The 19,587-nt window shown below is 65.3% G+C and overlaps 2 protein-coding genes across 17 annotated transcripts; one reads left to right on the top strand and one right to left on the bottom strand.

The window, feature by feature from the left end:
* The first annotated feature begins 840 nt into the window (after positions 1-840).
* EHBP1L1 (EH domain binding protein 1 like 1) lies at positions 841-16,213 on the top strand. Of its 16 annotated transcripts, none has more exons than XM_058305188.2 (21): positions 846-1,201; positions 3,696-3,753; positions 3,947-4,042; positions 4,407-4,460; positions 4,543-4,721; positions 4,800-4,942; positions 5,406-5,441; positions 5,529-5,597; positions 5,686-5,848; positions 5,966-6,644; positions 7,926-8,102; positions 8,563-8,720; positions 8,816-8,864; positions 9,307-9,996; positions 13,639-13,759; positions 13,863-13,918; positions 14,013-14,136; positions 14,397-14,496; positions 15,372-15,445; positions 15,528-15,642; positions 15,728-16,213. In XM_058305188.2, exons 1-21 carry the CDS (start codon positions 1,098-1,100, stop codon positions 15,825-15,827), a joined length of 3,345 nt encoding a protein of 1,114 aa, XP_058161171.1. In that variant the 5' UTR covers positions 846-1,097; the 3' UTR covers positions 15,828-16,213. The 16 variants fall into 16 exon arrangements, 14 of the variants coding, with proteins under 14 accessions (XP_058161168.1, XP_058161167.1, XP_058161166.1 ...); XM_058305187.2 differs by having other exon boundaries at positions 7,920-8,102; XM_058305185.2 differs by having other exon boundaries at positions 844-1,201; positions 5,966-8,102; positions 13,654-13,759.
* Positions 16,214-16,406: 193 nt separating this feature from the next.
* On the bottom strand, positions 16,407-19,030 carry KCNK7 (potassium two pore domain channel subfamily K member 7). Its single transcript, XM_004478642.5, has 3 exons — positions 18,481-19,030; positions 16,884-17,282; positions 16,407-16,776 (listed from the first exon to the last, which is right to left on the bottom strand). The coding sequence occupies exons 1-3, from the start codon at positions 18,800-18,802 to the stop codon at positions 16,571-16,573; spliced, it is 927 nt and encodes a 308-aa protein (XP_004478699.3). The 5' UTR covers positions 18,803-19,030; the 3' UTR covers positions 16,407-16,570.
* Between the last annotated feature and the right edge of the window lie 557 nt (positions 19,031-19,587).

Raw genomic sequence — 19,587 nt, 5'->3', positions numbered from 1 at the left:
CAAACTCAGTTCCCTGACTCAGGCAGACTGCAGCTGCTGGTTACCTTGCCGGCACCATGCTGGCGCAGGCTGCACTGGGGACTCTAATCGAAGCTGGAGGGAGTGTGGAGGGAGCAGCGATGGTGCCTGGGGCAGGCTTCCCGGGGAGGGAGAGTAAACAGACACACGCGTCCACCCGTGTCCATGATAACGGGTTACCTGTCCTGAGCCCTGGCAAAAGCAGCCAGGCCCGCGGTTCAATGTTTTTCAAAGTTTTAACGGTTCATCCACTGAATGCCTCTAAAAGGCAGACCCATTTAAAGATGGAGAAACTGAGGCTCAGGGAGTCAGTGCTTTGCCGAAGGTCGCACACTTGGCTGGAAGTCAGGGTTGTCTTTGGCAGGCTGGGACTGTCCTGCCACCTGATAGCCAGGGAGACAGCTTCTGCGGCTGGGCTGGATGGCGGGGTTCCCTCGCCTCCAGTCCTTCCTGCTCTGGCAGTAGGAGTTGAAGACAGACGGCTCTGGCTCAGGCTCGCACCCGCTGGGCGACCCTGGCAAGTCCCTTGCCGGCCCTGGGTCTGTCTGCCCAGCCTGGGCAATGGGGCCACCAGGACCGGCCTCGCCCGGGTGCGGGCAGGAAGGAAGGCGGTCGGGGCGGCACCGCGTGGCCGGCGGCCCTCGCCCCCCGCCGGCGCGGTCCCCTCGCCTCGGCGCGCCCCGGGCGGGCGCTGCGGTCCTGGCGGCGCCCCTACCCCGGTGGCCGCGCGAGGCCCCGGAAGCCGGGCCGCCCCGCCCCGCGCCCGCCCCGGCCCCGCCCCCGCCCCCGCCGGAGCTCCGCCCGCCTTCCGTCGGGGGTGCGGCTCCAGGAAACGGCGCGCTGGCCGCTCGCGACCCGACGCGCCCCAGCGACCCCGCGGGCTCCGCCAGAGCCCTCCTCACCCCCGCGGGCCTCAACGGCGGCGGCAACGCGGGCCCGGGCCCGAGCCTCGGACGCCTCCACCCGGACGGGGCGGCCGGCGCGGGCGGGAGCCGCGGCGACCATGGGGACCCGGGCCGGGCGGGCGGTGGCGGGCCAGCGGAAGCCCCGCGCCTGAGCGGCGGGCGGCGGCGGGGACCATGACCTCCGTGTGGAAGCGCCTGCAGCGCGTGGGCAAGCGGGCCGCCAAGTTCCAGTTCGTGGCCTGTTACCACGAGCTGGTGGTGGAGTGCACCAAGAAATGGTGAGTGGGCGGTGGGGGCGGCCTGGGGGCTCCCCAGACTGCCTGCCTCCCCATCGCCGGCCTCCTGAGCTGCAGAAGGCCAGAGGGCCCCCACGGCAGCCAGGCGCCCCCCCACCCGGCGCTGGGGGCACGCCTGGAGCCCAGCTTGTGGGCAGCTTTGGGAGGGTGGGCTCAGGACCACCGGGTGGGAGAATCCTGTCTGGGCCCGGACTTTCTTCGGTGCGTTCAGGGCTGCGGGCAGGAGGCCCTGTGTCCCCAGCCAGAGAGATGTCTGGGTGACATCAGGAAAGGGAGCAAGTTTTGAGGTCTGCGGGTGGTCAGGGCTGGAGCAATAGAAAAGGATGTTGTCCCCTGATGAGCCGCCGAGGAGCCCTGCCCCCAACCCCTTCAGCCAGGGTGGCCGCTGGAACGCTGGAAAAGGCTGTGAAATGTCCTTAAAAGGGGAAACTGAGCACCGGGAGGGATGAGGGGGGAGGCGGGAGCCCCCTTAAAGGGGCCTGCGGGCCTAGAAGGTTGTGGGTCCAGATGGAGAGGGGCTGGGGAAGGGGCTGGGGGGCCAAGGGGGCTGGTGGGCGGGGGGCTGCCGGCCCTGGCCCGGACACCCAAGGGCCTGTTCCCAGGCCCCTGCCCGCAGCTGCCCCAGCCCCTGCGTCACACACTAAATATATGCTTGCGGGTGTCAGCTTCCCTTGGCGGGGATTAGGGCACAGCTGTGGGGGCCTTACCACCAGGCGGGACTAAATTTAGGCTCCCAGGGGGAGGGCTGGGGCCGGAAGGGACCCTCGGGGCCAAGGGGAGGGGCACGAACAGGAGGCCCAGGTCCCTTGGGCAGCTGCCACAGCCCTGGTCTTGCCCACGCTGGGCCATTTGTCAGAGACCCAGAGAGGACGGTGGCTGGCTCGGGTCACACAACACAGGGCTGGGACTTGTACCTTGGCCTCTGGCCTCTGCCCTGGCATCCTGGCTGAGGCCAGGGGGGACACTGGGCCTGGTCCTGGAGAGCAGGCCGAGGGTGCGGGCAGTGCCTCGGCGGCTGAGTCACAAGTGGTGAGCGGGGCCTCCTGGCTTTAGCCTGGAGCCCGGGCCGGGCCGCTGCCCCTGCCCAGGTCGCAGTTCCCAGGAGGGCGTGGCCGGCCTGAGTCAGCTGCCAGCCAGGCCCCGCCTTCGCAAGGCACCCCTGCCCGCTTCCCCTTTCTTTGAAGGCTCCATGGCTACTCTTGCCTGGCCACAGCCTGCACTGTGGAGTCAGGGAGGGGAGGCTGGTTCCTGGGCAGCGGGCCCTAGGCTCGGCTGTGTGACCTGGCCTGCCCCCCCGCCCCAACCTCTCTGGGCCTCCGCATCTTCAGGGGTTAACAGGGGAGCTCGTTGATTATCCTGGCTCTGCCTCTAGAGGGGCGTGAGCTGAGCTGAGCAAACCCGAGCTTCCTGGGTACCGGCAAAAAGGCCTCTTGGTCTGCCCTCAGCCTGGGGGTCCCCTCAGCTGTCCCCACCCTCCTGGCGGCAGCAAGACCCAAAGTGGCCTGCTCCCCCCAGGCCCAGCCACGTGATGGCTCCATGGCTGTTTCCAGACCCTCTTGCTCTGTCTCTGTCTCTGTCTCCGCACATCCCGGCCCGTCTTCTGAGTCTGGCACCTGCTGTTTAGCTTAGCAGCCACTTTCTGGAAACCTTCCCTGGTGCCCTGGGGAGGTCAGGGGTCCCCAGGGCTCAGCTGTCATCTCCCTGCCAAGCCAAGGGCGGGGCTCTGGGTCCTGGAGGTGGGAGGGTAGCTGAGCAGCCAAGGGCCAGGCTTGGCAGGCTCAGGGCGGGGGTTGGGTGGGTGTTCGAGTAACCTCTGACCTCACCTCCCACCCTCTGCCCCTGGCTCCATTGCCACCCCCTCCCCTTGCACCTGCCATTCGCTCAGCCTGGCGTTCTGGAGATTGGCACCTGACCCGCCCCTCCCTCCAGCACAGCTTGGCTAGGGAGGGGGTCCCCACCCCCTGCCTTGACCCAGCGCTCTCTCCTGCCTCACCCTGCTTCCTTAACCCACGATACTTATTGCTCCCAGGAGGGGTCAGCTGCTCGCCTCCGTGGCCCTCAGCCCCCGCTGGCCCCAAGGTGGGCTCACACTTGTGGGGGGCGTTCTGCTAGTGCTCAGTCTTTGGCTCTCCCTGTGTCTCCCTGCCGGGTCCTTGCTGTGTGCCTGTGCACCTTTCTGTCACTCTGTGTGTGCCTGTCTGTCCTGTCCAGGTCCATGTCTGACCCTCTTTCTGTCTGTCCACCGTCGTTCTGCCCGATCCCTGCCAGCCTGCGCCGCCGAGGCCTTTGCCCTCCTGTCCTGGGCCCCACCCGCCCCAGCAGCCCCACCCTGCGCCTCCCCGGCCCAGATAAGGCGCTGCCCAGGCCTTCCCCCGACAGGAGGGGGATCTGGGCAGAAAGAAGACCCCAGAGAACTAGGTGGGGGGGGGGGCTGGGCGGGTCTGACTGAGCAGCCCCCTCCCTGCCCCCGCTCCAGGCAGCCCGACAAGCTGGTGGTGGTATGGACCCGTCGGAACCGGCGCATCTGCTCCAAGGTGGGGGACGATGCCAGCTCGGGGTCCAGCGCAGCGGGGGGGTGAGGGGGGGGTAGATAGCGGGGACGGCGGGTGGGCTGAGGGAGGGTGAAGTCCAGCTCAGGTTCTGATCGGGATCCTTGGAAGGGAAAAGATGAGATGAGGCTGGCAGGGAGGGCCGGGGGGCAGGGGGGACTCAGACTGCCCATTGTAGGTCCACAGCTGGCAGCCTGGCATCCAGAACCCATACCGAGGCACGGTGGTGTGGCTGGTCCCCGAGAACGTGGACATCTCCGTGACCCTCTACAGGGTGAGTCTCCGGCCCCCGGCCGAGGTGGGCTGGGCAGGCGATCGCAAACCTGGGCAGCTGCGGGGGGCCCCCCTGCTGGGTGACCAGTCCAAATGGGAAAGAACAGAGGGTGGAGACCAGGAATGGCAGAGGCACCCACTCAGCGTGAGCAGCCCGGGAGGTGTCCTTAGAGGGAGGTAGTGTTTAACCAGAACATGCAGTGTGAGCGAAGGCGGGGATCGGGAGAAGCTCAGGGACATCCCAGGGAGAGGGAACAGCCCGGCGAGGGTCCCGGCCAAGCACCCCTGCAGCCAGGGCCAGCTCTTCTCTCTGCCCTGCCCCCACTCCAGCAGCCCTTGCACTCACTGACACCCCCTTTTCCCAGGACCCCCACGTGGACCAGTACGAGGCCAAAGAGTGGACATTTGTTATTGAGAATGTGAGTGGCCGGGGTGGGCGAGCGCCTGGGGTCCCGGGACTCTGGGGCAGCCCTGACGCTCCCCCCCGCCCCCGCCCCGCAGGAGGCCAAGGGGCAGCGGAAGGTGCTGGCCACGGCCGAGGTGGACCTGGCCCGCCACGCAGGGCCCGTGCCTGCCCAAGTCCCGCTGCGGCTGCGGCTGAAGCCCAAGTCGGTGAAGGTGGTGCACGCCGAGCTGAGCCTCACTCTCTCGGGCGTGCTGCTGCGGGAGGGCCGCGCCACGTGAGTGCCCCCCTGCCGGCCCTCGGCCTGTGCCTGCTGACCCCGGGCCTCGCTCACCCCTGACCTCTGACCCTCCAGGGATGACGACATGCAGAGTCTGGCGAGCCTCATGAGCGTGAAGCCCAGTGACGTGGGCAACTTGGACGACTTTGCCGAGAGCGACGAGGACGAGGCTAATGGCCCAGGGGCCCCTGAGGCCCGGGCCCGGGCCTCCCAGCCAGGTGGGCTCCCCGCCTGCTGTGGATTGGGGTCCCCAAGGGTTGGGGGTAAACTTAGGCCACAAGCCACGTGCTGTGTTGGGGCAGGGCCAGCTTGCACATGCCCAGTACCCACGCGCTTACTGCCCTCCGGCAGTCCCAGCCTGCCCAGCAGCCACGATGGGCCAAGCTTGGCCCCTGGACATAGCGGGGTCCTGCAGGACGATGTCCCAGTGCCTCCCCACGCCTCTGGCCCTCCCCTCACCTTTGGGTGGGGGCCAGCCCAGGTCCATACCTGACCTGAGACAGCTGGTCAAGGGCCCAGAGAGGGGGCTGCAGTCCAGTCCCCCTCAGCACCCACCCCGGGTGGGCCCACGGCTTCCTTGTCCCACCCTTGTGCTTGTTAAAGCCTTCGCTCTGTCTCGGCCGTTGTGTTTTTTTCTCTCCTTCTTCTCCTCCTCATCTGTGGGCCTGTCTCTTCTCCTAGGCCGGGGTGGTGCCCTGAGGCTGGGGCGTTTCCCAGGTAGGTTAGGGGGGTGGGGGGTACAGAGCTGCTGCAGGGACTGCCCAGGGTGACTCTGCCTCCCGGCACCCCCCACCCCCACCCCAGAGCCCTCTCGGGAGCTGAAGCCGCTTTGTGAGGAGGAAGAGGAGGGCCGAGTGCGGCCCCCGCAGGCAGGTAAGGCCCGAGCTGGGGCTGGCGGGGGGACCGGGCTCCCTGTCACAGGGCTCAGGCCTCAGGGCCCCCTCCCTTCCTTCCTCGCCAGCTCTCAGCCCCTCTAGTGCCAAGGAGACCAGCCCGGCCCCTGTGAGTGCCCCTGCGCCCCCAGCCAGGGCCTCCCGGGGTCAGGGGTCAGAGGCAGCTACTGGAGCAGGGGGCCAGGCAGGGCCTGAGGCCCCAAGGCCCCCGGGAACCCTGCTGGAGACAAGGTGAGCTAAGGTAGCAGCCCTGCCCACCCCTCCGTCTGCCAGGGCCTCCGCGGCATGCAGGGTGGGGGCGGGGCCGAGCGAATCCTGCCCCAACACTTCTTCCTGCTCTCTCCTCAGGTCCCCAGAGCAGCCAGGCCAGGACGCGGCCCCCACCCCAGCCCCCCGGCTCCGGAAAGGCCCTGACGCCCCCTGGTCCCCAGTCCCCCAGGGGAAGAGTGAGGCCCCTGAAGCTTCCAGGGCTCCCCCAGCCGGAGGGGGTTCCGCTGGGAAGGCCCAGGTCCTTGCAGGACCTCAGGAAGGGGCAGAGGCTCAGGGAGGTGGGCTGGGCATTGAGGATGGAGGCCCCAGAGACCCTTCAGAAGGACAGAGACCCAAGGATGAGGAGGGGGGCACTGGGGCCAGACCAGGGGCCAGGGGGTTAGACCCCGAGCATGGGCCAGGGGTCGGAGAGGTGGACACTAAGAGGTCAGGGGTCAGAGTCGGGGAGGCAGAAGTAGGTCAAGTGGATGCTGAGCCAGGGTCAAAAGTGAGGCATGTGGCCACTAAAGGACCAGAGGCCGTGGGGGAGAACACTGAGGCAGGATTTAGGGAGACTCCTGAGACCCCTCCAAGGGGGTCTCAGGGGAGGGTGGGAGTCAGCACCAGGGAGGAGACTCCCGCAGGCCCAAGCCCACCCCCAGCACAACCTGCAGGCCAGGAGAGAGAGGGCGCAGAGGTGAGGGGTGCAGGCCCTGGTGTTGGGGGGACAAGACTGGAGCAGGGCCCCTCTGGCGGAGCAGCGAGCACCGGGCCCCAGGTGAGCAGAAGCCAGGGGGCCCTCCCAGCAGCTGACCAGGGGGTGCCGCCTAGGGATCGGGGCGTCTGGGAGGCAGAAGCTGGGGATTCAGGGGTCCCGGGAGTAGAGACTGCAGTGGCAGGGTCTGAGATTTTGCGGACCCAGGAGACAGAGTCAGGGGGATCAGGGGAGCCAGGGATGGAGCCTGGGACAGGAGAAGCAGAGAAATTTGGGGCCCAGGAGACAGAAGGAGGAGGTGCAGATCCAGGCACAGAGGCGGGGATGGCAGACTCCAAGGTACTGGGGGCCCAGGAGACAGAGGTGGAGGTTTTGGGGATCCTGGGGACAGAGGCAGGGATGGCAGAATCCAAGGTACTGGGGCTCCATGAGACAGAGGTGGGGCTTTCAGGGGAACCTGAGATAGAGGCTGGGAGAGAAAGGGTCCTGAGGCGAGAGGCTGCTGGGATGGCACAGTCTGAGGTATTGGGGGCCCAGGAGACAGAATTGGGGGTTTGGGGGATCTTGGGGACAGAGGCAGGGATGGCAGAATCCAAGGTACTGGGGCCCCATGAGACAGAGGTGGGGCTTTCAGGGGAACCTGAGATAGAGGTTGGGAGAGAAAGGGTCCTGAGGCGAGAGGCTGCTGGGATGGCACAGTCTGAGGTATTGGGGGCCCAGGAGACAGAATTGGGGGTTTGGGGGACCCTGGGGATAGAGGCGGGGATGGCAGAGTCTGGGATGTTGGGGGCCCGGGAGACAGAGGTGGGGCTTTCAGGGGAACCTGAGATAGAGGCTGGCGGAAGAGAAGAAAAGGTATTGGGGACCCAGGAGATAGCAGCTGAGGATTCAGGGGTCCCAGGGATAGAAGGTGAGATAGCAGAGTCTCAGCTATTGGGGGCCCAGGAGACAGAGGTGGGGTATTCAGGCGTCTCAGGGGCAGAGGCTGGAATGGCAGAGGCTGGGGTGCTGGGAGCCCAGGATACAGAAACGACCGTTTCAGAGGCTGAGAAGGCAAAGGCTGAGATTTTAGGGGCCCAGGAGGCAGAGACTGGGGCTTGGGGGGCCCCTGGATGTGAGACTTCAAGGGCCTTAGTCATTAAACCTGGGGTTTTAGGGGCCCAGGAAGCAGATGCAGAGATTTTAGGTGCATGGGAGGCAGAGACTAAAGTTTTAAAGGCCCAGGACGCAGAGGCTGGGGTTTTGGGGGTCTCCGAGGTCAAATCTGGAGTTTTGGGGGCCCACGAAGCAGAGACCGAGCTTTTAGGGTCTCCAGAGAACAAATCTGGTGTTTTCGAGGCCCAGGAGGCAGAGGCTGGGGTCTTGGGGACCCAGAAGGAAAGCGCAGCAGAGGGAAGCCCCCCGGAGGCCAGCCTGATTGCTGCGCAGGTGGCCGGTGGGGCGGGGGCTGGAGTGGCCAGGCCCTCGGGGGCCTCTTCCCCAGAGGAGCCTGAAGAGGACAGGAGGCTGCCGGGCAGCCAGGTAGGGACGGGGGCCGCCGAGGGCCCAGTCTGCTGCTTCCCACTAACCCGAGGCTGAGCGAACGGCGGCTCTGCATGGACCCACCTGGTTGGCTGGGATGGGGTGGGGCGGGGGGCTCAGCCTCCAGGAGCCCCCTCACCCCCTCCTCTCTCAGGATGCCCTGGCTCCCCCCTGCCCCTGTCTTACCTGGGCCGCATGGAGCTGGACCCCCCTTGGCTGACCTTGTGGGCTGCTGGTGACCTCTAGTCTTACCTGGGGGCTACTGACCTTTTAGGTGACCGTGGCAGATAGCCTCGAAGCTGCAAACCCTTTTGCTAGACCCTGGGCTCTGGCCAGTGGCCTCTGATGACCCCTGCAAACCCACAGTGGGGGCTGTTGTGTGCCAGGCCTGAGCTTCCCTAAGGGGCAGAGGGCACAGGTCCCAGGTACACATTCGCTGAACCCACCCCTGTGTCCCCAGGCGTCGCCTGCCCTGGTTAGCTCCAGCCAGTCCCTGCTGGAGTGGTGCCAGGAAGTCACCGCCGGCTACTCGGGTGTCCGTGTCACCAACTTCACCACATCCTGGCGCAACGGGTTGGCCTTCTGTGCCATCCTGCACAGGTTCTACCCGGACAAGATGTGAGCTGCCAGGGAGGCTGGGAATGAATGGGGGAGCCTGCGGGGAGGGCGGTGGGACTCCAGCCTGCCAGAGCCGACGCCCGCTCTCTCTGCAGCGACTACACCACCCTCGACCCACTCAACATCAAACAGAACAACAAGCAGGTGAGAGTGGGGGGCGGGGAGCAATGGCTGGAGGAAAAAGGGGTCTAGAATCTGGCCCTAGGTCTGAGATTTGGGGTCCCCTCTGCTTGTAGGAGAGGAATCTGTGGGCTGCAGAGCCCTGGCTGTAGCTTTTGGAAATTCTGCCACTTTGTACTCTTTTAGTCACTAAAATGTGATTTTCCCTTTTTTTTTTTTTTTTTTTTTGTAGTCTATTTTCCCAGGATGGTTTTTCCAAAAGCACCCTTTGGTTGGGGTGGGCGATGTGGGCAGTTGCTAGGTAACGCAAGGGCGGTCCCTGTTGCTAGATGAAGGGGGAAGGCGTTGCCAGGCCAACCGGGGCGTGGAAGCCGCCGGGACCCTCTCGTGGCAGCGGGTCGGAGCCAGGGGGCTGCAGGTGCTGGGTAAGGGCTGCCCCCGCTGACCCCTCGGGCACCTTTCCTAGGCCTTCGATGGCTTCGCGGCCCTGGGCGTGTCGCGGCTGCTGGAACCGGCGGACATGGTGCTGCTGTCGGTGCCCGACAAGCTCATCGTCATGACCTACCTGTGCCAGATCCGCGCCTTCTGCACGGGCCAGGAGCTGCAGCTGGTGCAGCTGGAGGGCGGCGGCGGCGAGGGCACGTACCGCGTGGGCAGTGCCCAGGCGGGCCCGCCCGACGACCTGGACGCCGGCCACCTGGCGCAGCGGCTGCGCGAGCGCGGGGCCGAGGCGTCCAAGGAGCCCAGGGCGCCCAAGGAGGCCGCGAGCCCGGCGGACGGGGCGGCCCCCGAGGCGGCCGCCAGGGGCGGGGCTGCAGACGCGGGCCGCCCGGGGAAGGCCTGCGAGGCGGAGGCCGCGCTCCAGGAGCGCCCTGCCGAGGCCCCGGCCGACGGCCCCGGGGCGCGCGCGCCCGCGCTCCCGGCCGAGGGGCTGGTGAACGGGGCGGGGGCCCCGGGCGGCGGCGTGAGGCTGCGACGGCAGTCGGTCAACGGGGAGCCCGGGCCGGTGCCCCCGCCGCGCGCGCATGGCTCCTTCTCCCACGTGCGCGACGCGGACCTGCTCAAGAAGAGGCGCTCCCGGCTGCGCAACAGCAACTCCTTCTCGGTGGACGAACAGGACTCAGGGGCCGCGGGCACCTCCGGAGCCGCAGCCGCAGTGAGTGTCCCTGTGCCGTGGGGGAAGGTGGCCGGGGTCCTGAGTTGGGTTCGCGAGGGCAGAGCTGGCGCAGATGTGGTGGTTTTAGGGTGGCAGGGCTCATCCCGACGCGGGGAGGCGCTCTCCCATCCGAGGGCTGAGGTGCTGCGCAGGAGTGAGGTAGTAAGCTCCCCGGCAGCGGCCCTATACAAGCGGTGCCTGTCAGACCGAGAGCTGCTAATGGGACAGGGTCCCGGGTTTGGCTCCCAGACTTGGGGTAGATGCTAATGGCTTTTAATGCTGGGCATCCAGTTTGGAGACTGGGGGGCTGTCGTAGGAAGCTCCCAGAAGCCTCCCTGTTGTCAGCCACAAAGCCACGCTGCTTTGTGGGTGGGAAAGTGGGCTCAGGCATTTCTTACCATGCCGGTGGTCTGGGGTCAAGCAGCAACCATCCCACCTCCTGGGGGGTGGCACAGGGCTTTTATACTCAAGGTGGCTCTCAGGGCCCCCCACCCGCACGGTGCTGGGACTTGGATCTTTAATCCCAGATGCTAGAGAGGAATTTCCTTTCTCCTTTCTGAGAAGAGGGGGTCGGTGGTGGGAGGTCCTGCTGGGGCCCCATGTTCCCTTCCCAGTCCCCAGCAGATCTCAGGCCGGAGGCTCCCCGAGTGTCAGGTCATCACTGTACTGAAGGGGAGATGGTCCCAGAGAGGGCAGGGATTTGTTCAGTGACTCACAGCCACCGAAGTCCAAGCTGGGGCTCTACCCACTGCACCATCCTGCCTGTGACAGCAAGGGCAGCTCTGTCAGGCTTTTCCAAGCTGCCAGCTGCCCAGGGATGACCCCTGAGTTCAAGGGGAAAGGAGGGAATGAATTGGGAAAGGCTTCCTAGAAGAAGCAGCCATTTGAGCTAAGTTGATTAGGTGGCAGGTCTTCCCAGGTAAGAAGTGGGGGGGTGGAAGGGGACAGTTCTGCACAAGTAAAAATATGGCAGTAGGAAAGCTGAAGTCTCATTTAGGGAACTGCTGGTCATCTCCCATGAGGTCAGAGCAGGCAGTGAAGTGAGCTGGTGGAGCAGGAGCCTTGAATGCCAGGGTCAGGACTCAGGGGTGAGTCTGTGAATGAGACCAAGTGGGCACGGGAGGCACCCCAGGAAACGGGATAGGCAGGCAGCAGCAGGACACAGCCATGCCTGCTTCCTTTGGCCTCTGGCTGCAGCCCCGTCAAGGGGTGTCAGTGGCCCTTTAAATCTTAAAGGGGAGGCTCCGCCTTTGTTCTCCCCCGGCTCAGAGCCCAGCATCTGGTCCTTCCAAGCCAGGCCTTCTGCAGCCCATGTCTCCCAGGAGATGTTTGACCCGGGAGGCCCTCCGTGGTGGCCAGTTCCATCCCCCAGGCCCCGTGGGTGCAAGTGGGAGAGGCTCGTGGAGCCTAGCCCTTGAGAGCTTCCAACGTCCTGGGGTGGAGCGTGGTGGGGAAATGAGGTCAGGCGCCCTGGAACTGGGGTGGGGCTGAAGCAGGAGGAGGGCAGGGCTGCTCTGGCGCTGCCCTGGAAGGCTTCCTAGAGGAGGGGCCGCTCAGGAGGGCATAGAAAGAGGAATTTGGGTAGACAGGAGGAAGCAGTTCTTAAATTCCCATCAGGGCTGGGTGGGAGTGGGCTCAGCTGCTGCTGAGGTCGGGGTTTCTCCACTTTCCTGCTGGCGCCTGATGAGATGATCAGTCCAGCATTTTTTCTGTGCCCGGCCTGTCTCCTCGACCCTTCACTGACTTCTCACAAGGCTCATTCCAGGAGGAACGATCACCCCACTTGACAGGAAGGAACATCGAGGCTCAGGGAGATGAAGAGAGAGCCAAAGGGAATTGACGCAGGCGTGAACCCAGGTTCCAAGCCTGAGCTCTTAAAGGGCACCCTCCCCTGGGCCTGACACCATTGACTGACTGTGTGACCCTGGGCAAGCCACTTAACCTCTCTGTGCTTTCTCCTGAGCATGAGAAGCAAATGTAGGAAAACCCTTTGCGAGGTAGCCTTGAGGCTGCTTCAGGGTATTGTCAAAAAACGTGAGCTGTGTGTTGCCCCGGGTACCTTTTCTGGGGTCCTGCAGCCCCCAGTTTACATGGATCTTGGATTTCTCCCCATTTTACATAAAAGAACTCAGAGTCCCATTGGGGGACTGGCCCAGAGGCACACAGCAAGTTGCTGGACAAGCCTGGGGACAAACTTTTGAGTTAGACAGCCCTGAGCCCCAACCAGGCCCTGCGTGAATCTCCTCCCTGACCCCCTCTTTCCTTCTTTGATCCTCAGTTTCTCCCTCTGTAAAATGGGAGGGTAACGGTCCCTGCCTCACGGGCTTATTGGGAGAACTATGCGAGCCGTGGAAAGGGCCTTGAACGGTGCCTGGCACACAAGTTGAGTAATATTAGCCAGCACCCATGCCTGGCCTGTCCCTGTGGGCAGGGACTTCCTCTGGTCAGGGAGACACATGGCTGGCAGCCAAGATGGGCGGGGGATCGGGGCTGTGTTGGGGGAGGCTCAGGAAGCCATGGAGGAGCAACTCCCCAGCCTGCAGACGTGGGGCGGCCCCAGGAGCCGTGCAGGGCAGGGAGGGGGAGCAGAGCCGAGCCGGGTCGTGAGGGCAGCTGGTGGTGGACAGCCCAGGATGGGGGCTGACTCCAGGCTGAGGAAGCCACTTAGGGAACCGAAAGTCTGTCACTGTGGCCAGAGGCTGGCATCTAGCTGGGGTTCAGGGTGGGGGGCGGGGGCGGGGAGGAGGAGAGGAGCTGGAGTTGTCCTGGCAACAGGCTGGGGGCTGAGGAGGGTTGCACGGGGTGAAGGTTTGAGGAAGACCCCACAGTTGGGGCATGAGGTCAGAGGGCAGGGCAGGGGTGGAGGCTGGTGAGGGCATGAGCCAGGCGCCCGAGCCGGGGCGTCCTGGGCTGCTTCTCAGGGAGGTGCAGGGTGGGTGGACAGTGGGCAGCTTAAGCCCTTCTCCCCACCTGTCACCCACCCAGAAGGGTGGCCAGAGCAGGAGCTGAAAGGGGAACCAGGCTGACAGCTGGGCTGAAAATTGGGGCTCCCCGCCGCGGCTGACAGTTCCAGCCGGTGTCCAGGGATGGGGCACGTCTGGGACCGGCTGGCGTTTCCAGGCTAATATCGGTGGTTCCAGCCCAGCTGGCTCATCCTGAGTGTGTGTGACCAGACAGCAGCCACGTGGATGGGAACCCAGAAGGCGGGAGGGCCCCCTTCTGGCCGGAAGGTGGAGGTGTTGGCTCAGGGCCGCCTGGGTCTGGAGGTGGAGCTGCCACCGGGTCAGCCCAGCAGCACCTTGTGGGGGCCCCGGCCATAACGAGATGCCAGTGGCAGCTGACGGGGTCTGAAGTGGCCTGCTGGAGCGGCACGGAGGAGGGGGCGAGGGGGAAGGAGAGCGCCAGGCTTGCCCTTCACGGCTTCTCACCCCTACTCTCCCCAGAGCCCCACGAGTGGGAGTGGACTGGCCGTGGACCACAGGGCTGGGAGGGCGGGGTGCAGGCTGCGGCCCTCGGGCTTTGTGGGAGGGGGCACTTGGCGCTGGCAGTGGGCACTTCCGTGCAGGCAGGATGGGAGGGCAGGGTGTGGGACTGAGGCTCACTCCTCCCCGTGTGTGGGCAGCCCTGGGAATCCCTCACCAGCCCCTTCGTCCGCAGGAAGGCCCGAGCCCCGAACCCTGCCCAGCCCCTGGCCCAGCCCCAGCCACGGCCCCAGCCCCTGGCCCAGCCCCAGCCCCAGCCCCGCAGCAGCGGGAGCCCCTTGGTGAGTAGTTTTGGAGGGGGTGGGGACCAGCTCAGCGCAGGCTGCTCCTGAGTCGGCGGCTGGGGACTTCCTGCGGGTGCCTTAGCCTGGTCTCTGTTTGCAGGTGACAGCCCCCCATCGGAGGAGCTGCCCCCAAGCCCAGGCGAGGAGGCGGGGCTGGTAAGGAGGCTGAGGTGGGCGGGGCTGAGGGGCAGACGCTTCCCAGGGGCCCGCGCTGAGCCCGCTCTGCCCCCCTCCCCCACTTCCCCCCCAGCAGCGGTTCCAGGACACGAGCCAGTATGTGTGCGCAGAGCTGCAGGCCCTGGAGCAGGAGCAGAGGCAGATCGATGGGCGGGCGGCCGACGTGGAGACGCAGCTGAGGAGCCTCATGGAGTCAGGTGGGTGGGCACCTGGGGTCCCCTTCCTGACACTTGCCACCCAGATCAGCCCGGCCCCAAAGTTCTTCCCCATCTCGGGAGGTGTGGGGCAGCACAGCTGGGGTCATCGTACCCATTTTACAGCTGGACTCACTAAGGCCCTGTCGGCTCTGGTTTCTAGAAGGCCACTGGGGGTTAGCCCCCTCCCCAGTCCCCCACTGCCCTGCTTTTGACCCCGGGATGGGGTGGCAGGCTTGGTGACTGCCTTGGCCCGGGTTCAGGTGCTGACAGGCTGCAGGAGGAGGTGCTGATCCAGGAATGGTTCACACTGGTCAACAAGAAGAACGCCCTCATCCGGCGGCAGGATCAACTGCAGCTGCTGTGAGTGCAGGCCCAGGCCCCGCCCACCCTGACAGGACCCCGCCCACCTCGCCCCAGGCCTTGCCCCCACTAGGCAGCGTCTGGCTGCTGGGGACAGACGACTGTCCCTGGAGTGAGGGCTGGGGGAATGGGTCAGAGCTCTTAGCTGCTTGATTTTCTACAAAGATCTTTACCGTTTGTCTTAGAAAATTTTTCTCTCATTTTCTTACAAAGTTTATATCTTTTTTTTTCTTTATTTCTTACTTTTCAAAGTTTACATCTTAAGATGGTATTTTCACTAATGAGACAACCCAGGCCCGGAGCAAAACGTGGTTCAGAAAGATCAGGGCCGAGTCCCCCAGTTTGATGCTGTTTCTTTACAGTAGGGGAAACTGAGGCCCAGAGAGCTGGGTTCCCAACAGGGGTGAGAAGCGCTTCTCCGCAGCTGTTGCCTTCATGGTCCTGCACTGAGGTTTTGTCCTCCTTTTGCATTTTGGGCCTTTTTTTTCCCTTCCCCGAATAGCCTAATATTTACTTGCTATTTAATCATAAGTGAAGTTCATTGAAATATTCCTTCAGGGTTGTTTCTTTTTAAAAGGAGAGAGGGGTGGGTGTAGCGGTTTGAGCACCTGCCTTCCCAGGTAAGAGGTTCCTGGTGGTACCTGTGAAAAGAAGGAACAAAGAGCGAGGTGGAGAGGGAGGGGAGAGAACGTTTACCTCCAACAATGGGAGAACAAAGGAGATGGTGCTGGCCGGGGACTGGGGTGTCGCTGTGCCCTCAGCCAGGCCCAAAAGGGGAAGCGGGTGGGCTGGGGCCAGGGGGTGGGCAGCGCCCTGGGCCCTGCTTCCGGGCCCCCCTGTCCCTGACCTGACACTCCCCCTCCCGCACCCCCCAGCATCGAGGAGCAGGACTTGGAGCGGCGGTTCGAGCTGCTGAGCCGCGAGCTGCGGGCCATGCTGGCCATCGAAGGTGCGGGGTGGCTCCGCGCGGGGGAGGGGTAGCCGGGACGGAGGAGCGCCCGCGCCCCCTGACTCGCGGCCTCCGCCCCCAGACTGGCTGAAAACGACGGCGCAGCAGCACCGAGAGCAGCTCCTGCTGGAGGAGCTGGTGTCCCTGGTGAACCAGCGCGACGAGTTGGTCCGCGACCTGGACCACAAGGAGCGGATGTGAGCAGGGGGGGCGGGGGACCCGGGGGCCGCGCTGGCAGTCGGGGGCGGACGCGGGGGCTGACTGCGACCCCTCCCCTCCCAGCGCCCTGGAGGAGGACGAGCGCCTGGAACGCGGCCTGGAACAGCGGCGCCGCAAGCTGAGCCGGCAGCTGACCCGGCGCGAGCGCTGCGCGCTGAGCTGAGGCCGCGCGGGGCCCGGGAGCCCGGCGCCCTGGCCGCTCCCGGCCCGCTCTGACCGCAGCTTCTCTTGCCGCCGGGGCCCGCGCCCGGGAGGACCAGACCTTCCCGGGGCCGCCGGCCGCCCGCGCCCCTGCCGGGTCCGGGGTGGGGCAGACCTCGGCCCGACGGACAGGAGAGCCTGGGCGGCCGCGCCGTCCAGGCGGTATTTATTTGTCCGTGAGAGTGTGTGTGCCCGCGCGGGGTGGGCAGGGGTCCCCAGGAGAGCCCTGCGGAACCCCTCCTCGCCGACCTGGCTGAGGCGGAGGGGGCATCTGAGCTCCCGCCGCGCCACTTCCTGTTCTTTGCGGGCAATAAAGGTAGACGGGGACCCACAGCGCCCTTTCTCGGAGCCCTGGGGCCTTTCAATAGACGGAAGAGGGTGGGACTCGGCCCGAGGAGCCTGTCTCGGCGATTGTCGGCGGAGCCGCGCTGCTTGGTGGTTCCCAGAGGCGAGCCAAGGCTGGACGGCGGCCTTCCGAGGCTGGGGGAGGAGGAGGAAGGAGGGAAGTCGCATTTCCAAAGAAAAGGGCAAGACACAGCAGGGTAGTTGCTCCTTTTATTCTTCTGCGACCATGTTATATCCCTGAGGGCGGCGGGGGGCCTGCCCCCTCCACCCCCCAGTCTGCAGAGGCTTCCCAGCCTCTCCCGGCTGCTTCCTCCTTCGCGGCTTCCTCCTTCGAGGAGCTGAACTGTCCACCGACACCTGTCAGCAAGCCGGGGCCTGCTCTGGGGTGGCGGCCGCGGGTGCCGGGACACTCAGGGCCAGCTCCTCCCTAGCTACGATGCCGTCCTGGTCCTCAGCAGTCACAGGGCCACTGGACCCGAAATACCTCACGACGGCATGGACCTGTGGCAGCTCCGAGAAGGTCTCCACAGCCAGCAGCATGGCCAGGAGCCCGAGGAGCAAGTAACCTGGGGAGGGGAGAGGTGGCAACGGTGGCTTGACCACCCGGCACACTTACTACTGCCACAGGGGCTAGTCCAGGCTCCGGCCCCCGACCCCCGGTGGCCAGACTCACCGAGAAGGGCGAGCTGGCCGAGGCGGTAGAGGGCCGGATGCAGGCGGCGGCCACGGCCGGGCAGCAGGTCCCCCAGGCCGATGGTGCTGAGCGAGCCGAAGCAGAAGTAGACGGCCTCCAGCAGGCTGCAGTCGCCCTGCAGGCCCCACAGCAGCAGCGCGGGCAGCAGCACGAAGGTGACCGCCACCAGCAGGCCCAGGCCGGCGGCCTGCAGCAGTGCAGCCCTGGCCGGCGCCAGCTGCCAGCGGGCCGCTGCCCAGGCTCCCGGGCGGCCGAGCGCAGGCAGCAGGCCGCGGCGCAGGGCAGCCAGGAGGGCCAGCGAGGCCGGCAGCCCCAGGGCGGCGTAGACCACGCAGAAGGCCTTGCCGCCAGCCGATAACGGGGCTGTGTGGCCGTAACCTGGGGGGGAGAGCGACCATGGGCACTCGAGTGGGATGTTCCCGGGAGGGCCCCCACTTCCCTCCGCAGCGCCACCCGCGGAAGCACGACCCCTGGTGGCCGAAATGGCTGGAGCGGCTCGGACTCCTGTGCTATGGTCTCTGCCTGCGTGGGTGGGGGGTGGAGGGGGATGAATCCCCTTCTCCTTTCTGGGCCAGTCTTTTCTTCTGGAAAGTGAAGGGATTAAAGGAGGCAGGCCCCCCAGGCCTTTCGGAGCTGGCAGGATTCTGAGGACAGCTGTCTTGGCCCAGAGGGAACCTGGCTTTCAGAGAGATTCCTCAGCTCTGCCCTTAACCAATACTTGCAAATCTGCAGCAGGCAGACTGTCACCCGCTCTTTCATTCCCCAGAGGTATACCAAGTGCTCCTGTGGCCAAGAGAGGAAGTGTGCACGAGGCAGGGTATTTGAGGCCCGAGAAGCATGTGCAAAGGCAGGGAGAGGTGGGGGAGCAGGGCACGTTGGGAGGGCCGCATCTGCTAGTCCAGAGGTGGCAAAGTCAAATGCCTCCAGGAGCCAGATGCGGGACAGGAGGGAGTGGTGGGGGCTGGGGTGGATGGGAGAGCACGTGCTCTGTGCTCTGCCCCAGCCACAGGCCTTGTTCCACTCCAGGCAGTGTGTTCCCTTGCAGAGTCTGTCTCCATGGGGTTAGAGTTCCTGATTTTCTTAAAGGAATACAGGCTTCAAACCAGAAAATATTTAGGCACTCTGCAGGACAAAAACACCCCAGCTCTGCGGGCCCCGTGGCTTCATTTCTCTGGGTCTTTGCATATGCTGTTCCCTCTGCCAGGAGTTCCTTCATCCCTTGTTTCCTTGACTAGTATCTCATCAGGGACTACTTCCCTCACCTGCCCCCCCCAGTGTGCTCTGGGCTCCCCCCATTTCCCTCCAGCCAAGAATCCATTCCAGGAATCTGGGCACCTCTCCTGGGTTTCAAAGGGTGCTTGGGGGTGGGGCTGGGGGGGCCACGCCCCTCCTGGCAGCGGAAGTGGAGGTACCAGTTGGGGAGCGTTGATGTGGGAGCCCAAGCTATGATGACAAGCCTGATAGGGCCTGAGCTCCATCTTGTACTTTGGGGCTGGGGAAGGGCCGTACCCCCCCGGAACCCCAGGGGGCGATGGCCTCAGGAGTCGCCCCCTGCCTGGCCGCCTGGCGGCCTTACCGGTGGTGGTGAGGATGCTGGCGGTGAAGAGAAGGGCTGAGGGCAGGTCCCAGTTCCCGGCCTCTGAGCCGTTGTTGCCCAGGCTGGAGACCCCGTAGGCCTGTGCTGCCAGGGCGACACCCAGAAACTCCTCCAGCGCCCCAAGTGGCAGGCAGTCCCCGTGCTCTGCCTGGAAGGCAGCCAGCTCAGCCCTGAGCCTGGCCTGGACCTGGAGCGCTGGCGGGCCCTCCAGCGCCTGGAGCACCAGAGCCCCCAGCCCCAGGGCCAGCCCATGGGCCACCACCAGGAGCCCGTATCGGGCCCAGGGCCTCAGACACCCCATCGTGTGCCGCCCGGAGTCTGGGGTGCTGTGAGAGCTGGCTGCTCCACCACAGGCTCCTGGCAGGGGCTGGCAGGGTGGGGCTGGGAGGAGGTGCTGTGTGGGTGGCTGAGGAGGGAGGGATACTGGGACGCTGCTGGGGTGAGTGTGAGCGAGGCAGGGGCGGCTGCTGGGCTTGGCGGTGAGCGGATCGCTCCTCCCAGTTGCTGGGGTGAGAGGCTTTATTTGCCTGTTTGGCGGTTGCTGGGGCGGGGTGGTGGGTGGCTGCAGCGAGGGCAGGTGGGGAAGCTGAGGCCCAGAGCGTTAAGCAACCTGCTCAAAACCACAGTGTGGGGGTTTGTTCAAGGATGGACCCACTCAGTTACATGTGTACCCCATTCATTCATCCATCCATTCATTCGCTCACGCATTCAACAAGTGCTTAGGTCCCGAGGACACTAGGGAATGGGACATGCCAGGTCCTTTCCCTCCTGGTGTTCACATGCTGGTGGGGAACACGGGACACTTGCCAGCAAAAAGGCGTGACCAGGGAAGTGGATTTGGCTCAACGGATAGTGTGTCTGCCTACCACAAAGGAGGTCCAGGGTTCACACCCAGGGCCTCCTGACCCGTGTGCAGCTGGCCCATGCGCAATGCTGATGCGCACAAGGAGTGCCCTGCCATGCAGGGTGTCCCCCACGTAGGGGAGCCCCACACGCAAGGAGCGCACCCCGTAAGGAGAGCCGCCCAGCGCGAAAGAAAGTGCAGCCTGCCCAGGAATGGCACTGCACACAAGGAGAGCTGACCCA

Source organism: Dasypus novemcinctus, chromosome 10 (genome assembly GCF_030445035.2).
Source record: "Dasypus novemcinctus isolate mDasNov1 chromosome 10, mDasNov1.1.hap2, whole genome shotgun sequence".
NCBI lineage: Eukaryota > Metazoa > Chordata > Mammalia > Cingulata > Dasypodidae > Dasypus > Dasypus novemcinctus.
Note: the sequence above shows the minus strand (reverse complement) of the source record. Positions and strands in the feature narration are given on the sequence as shown.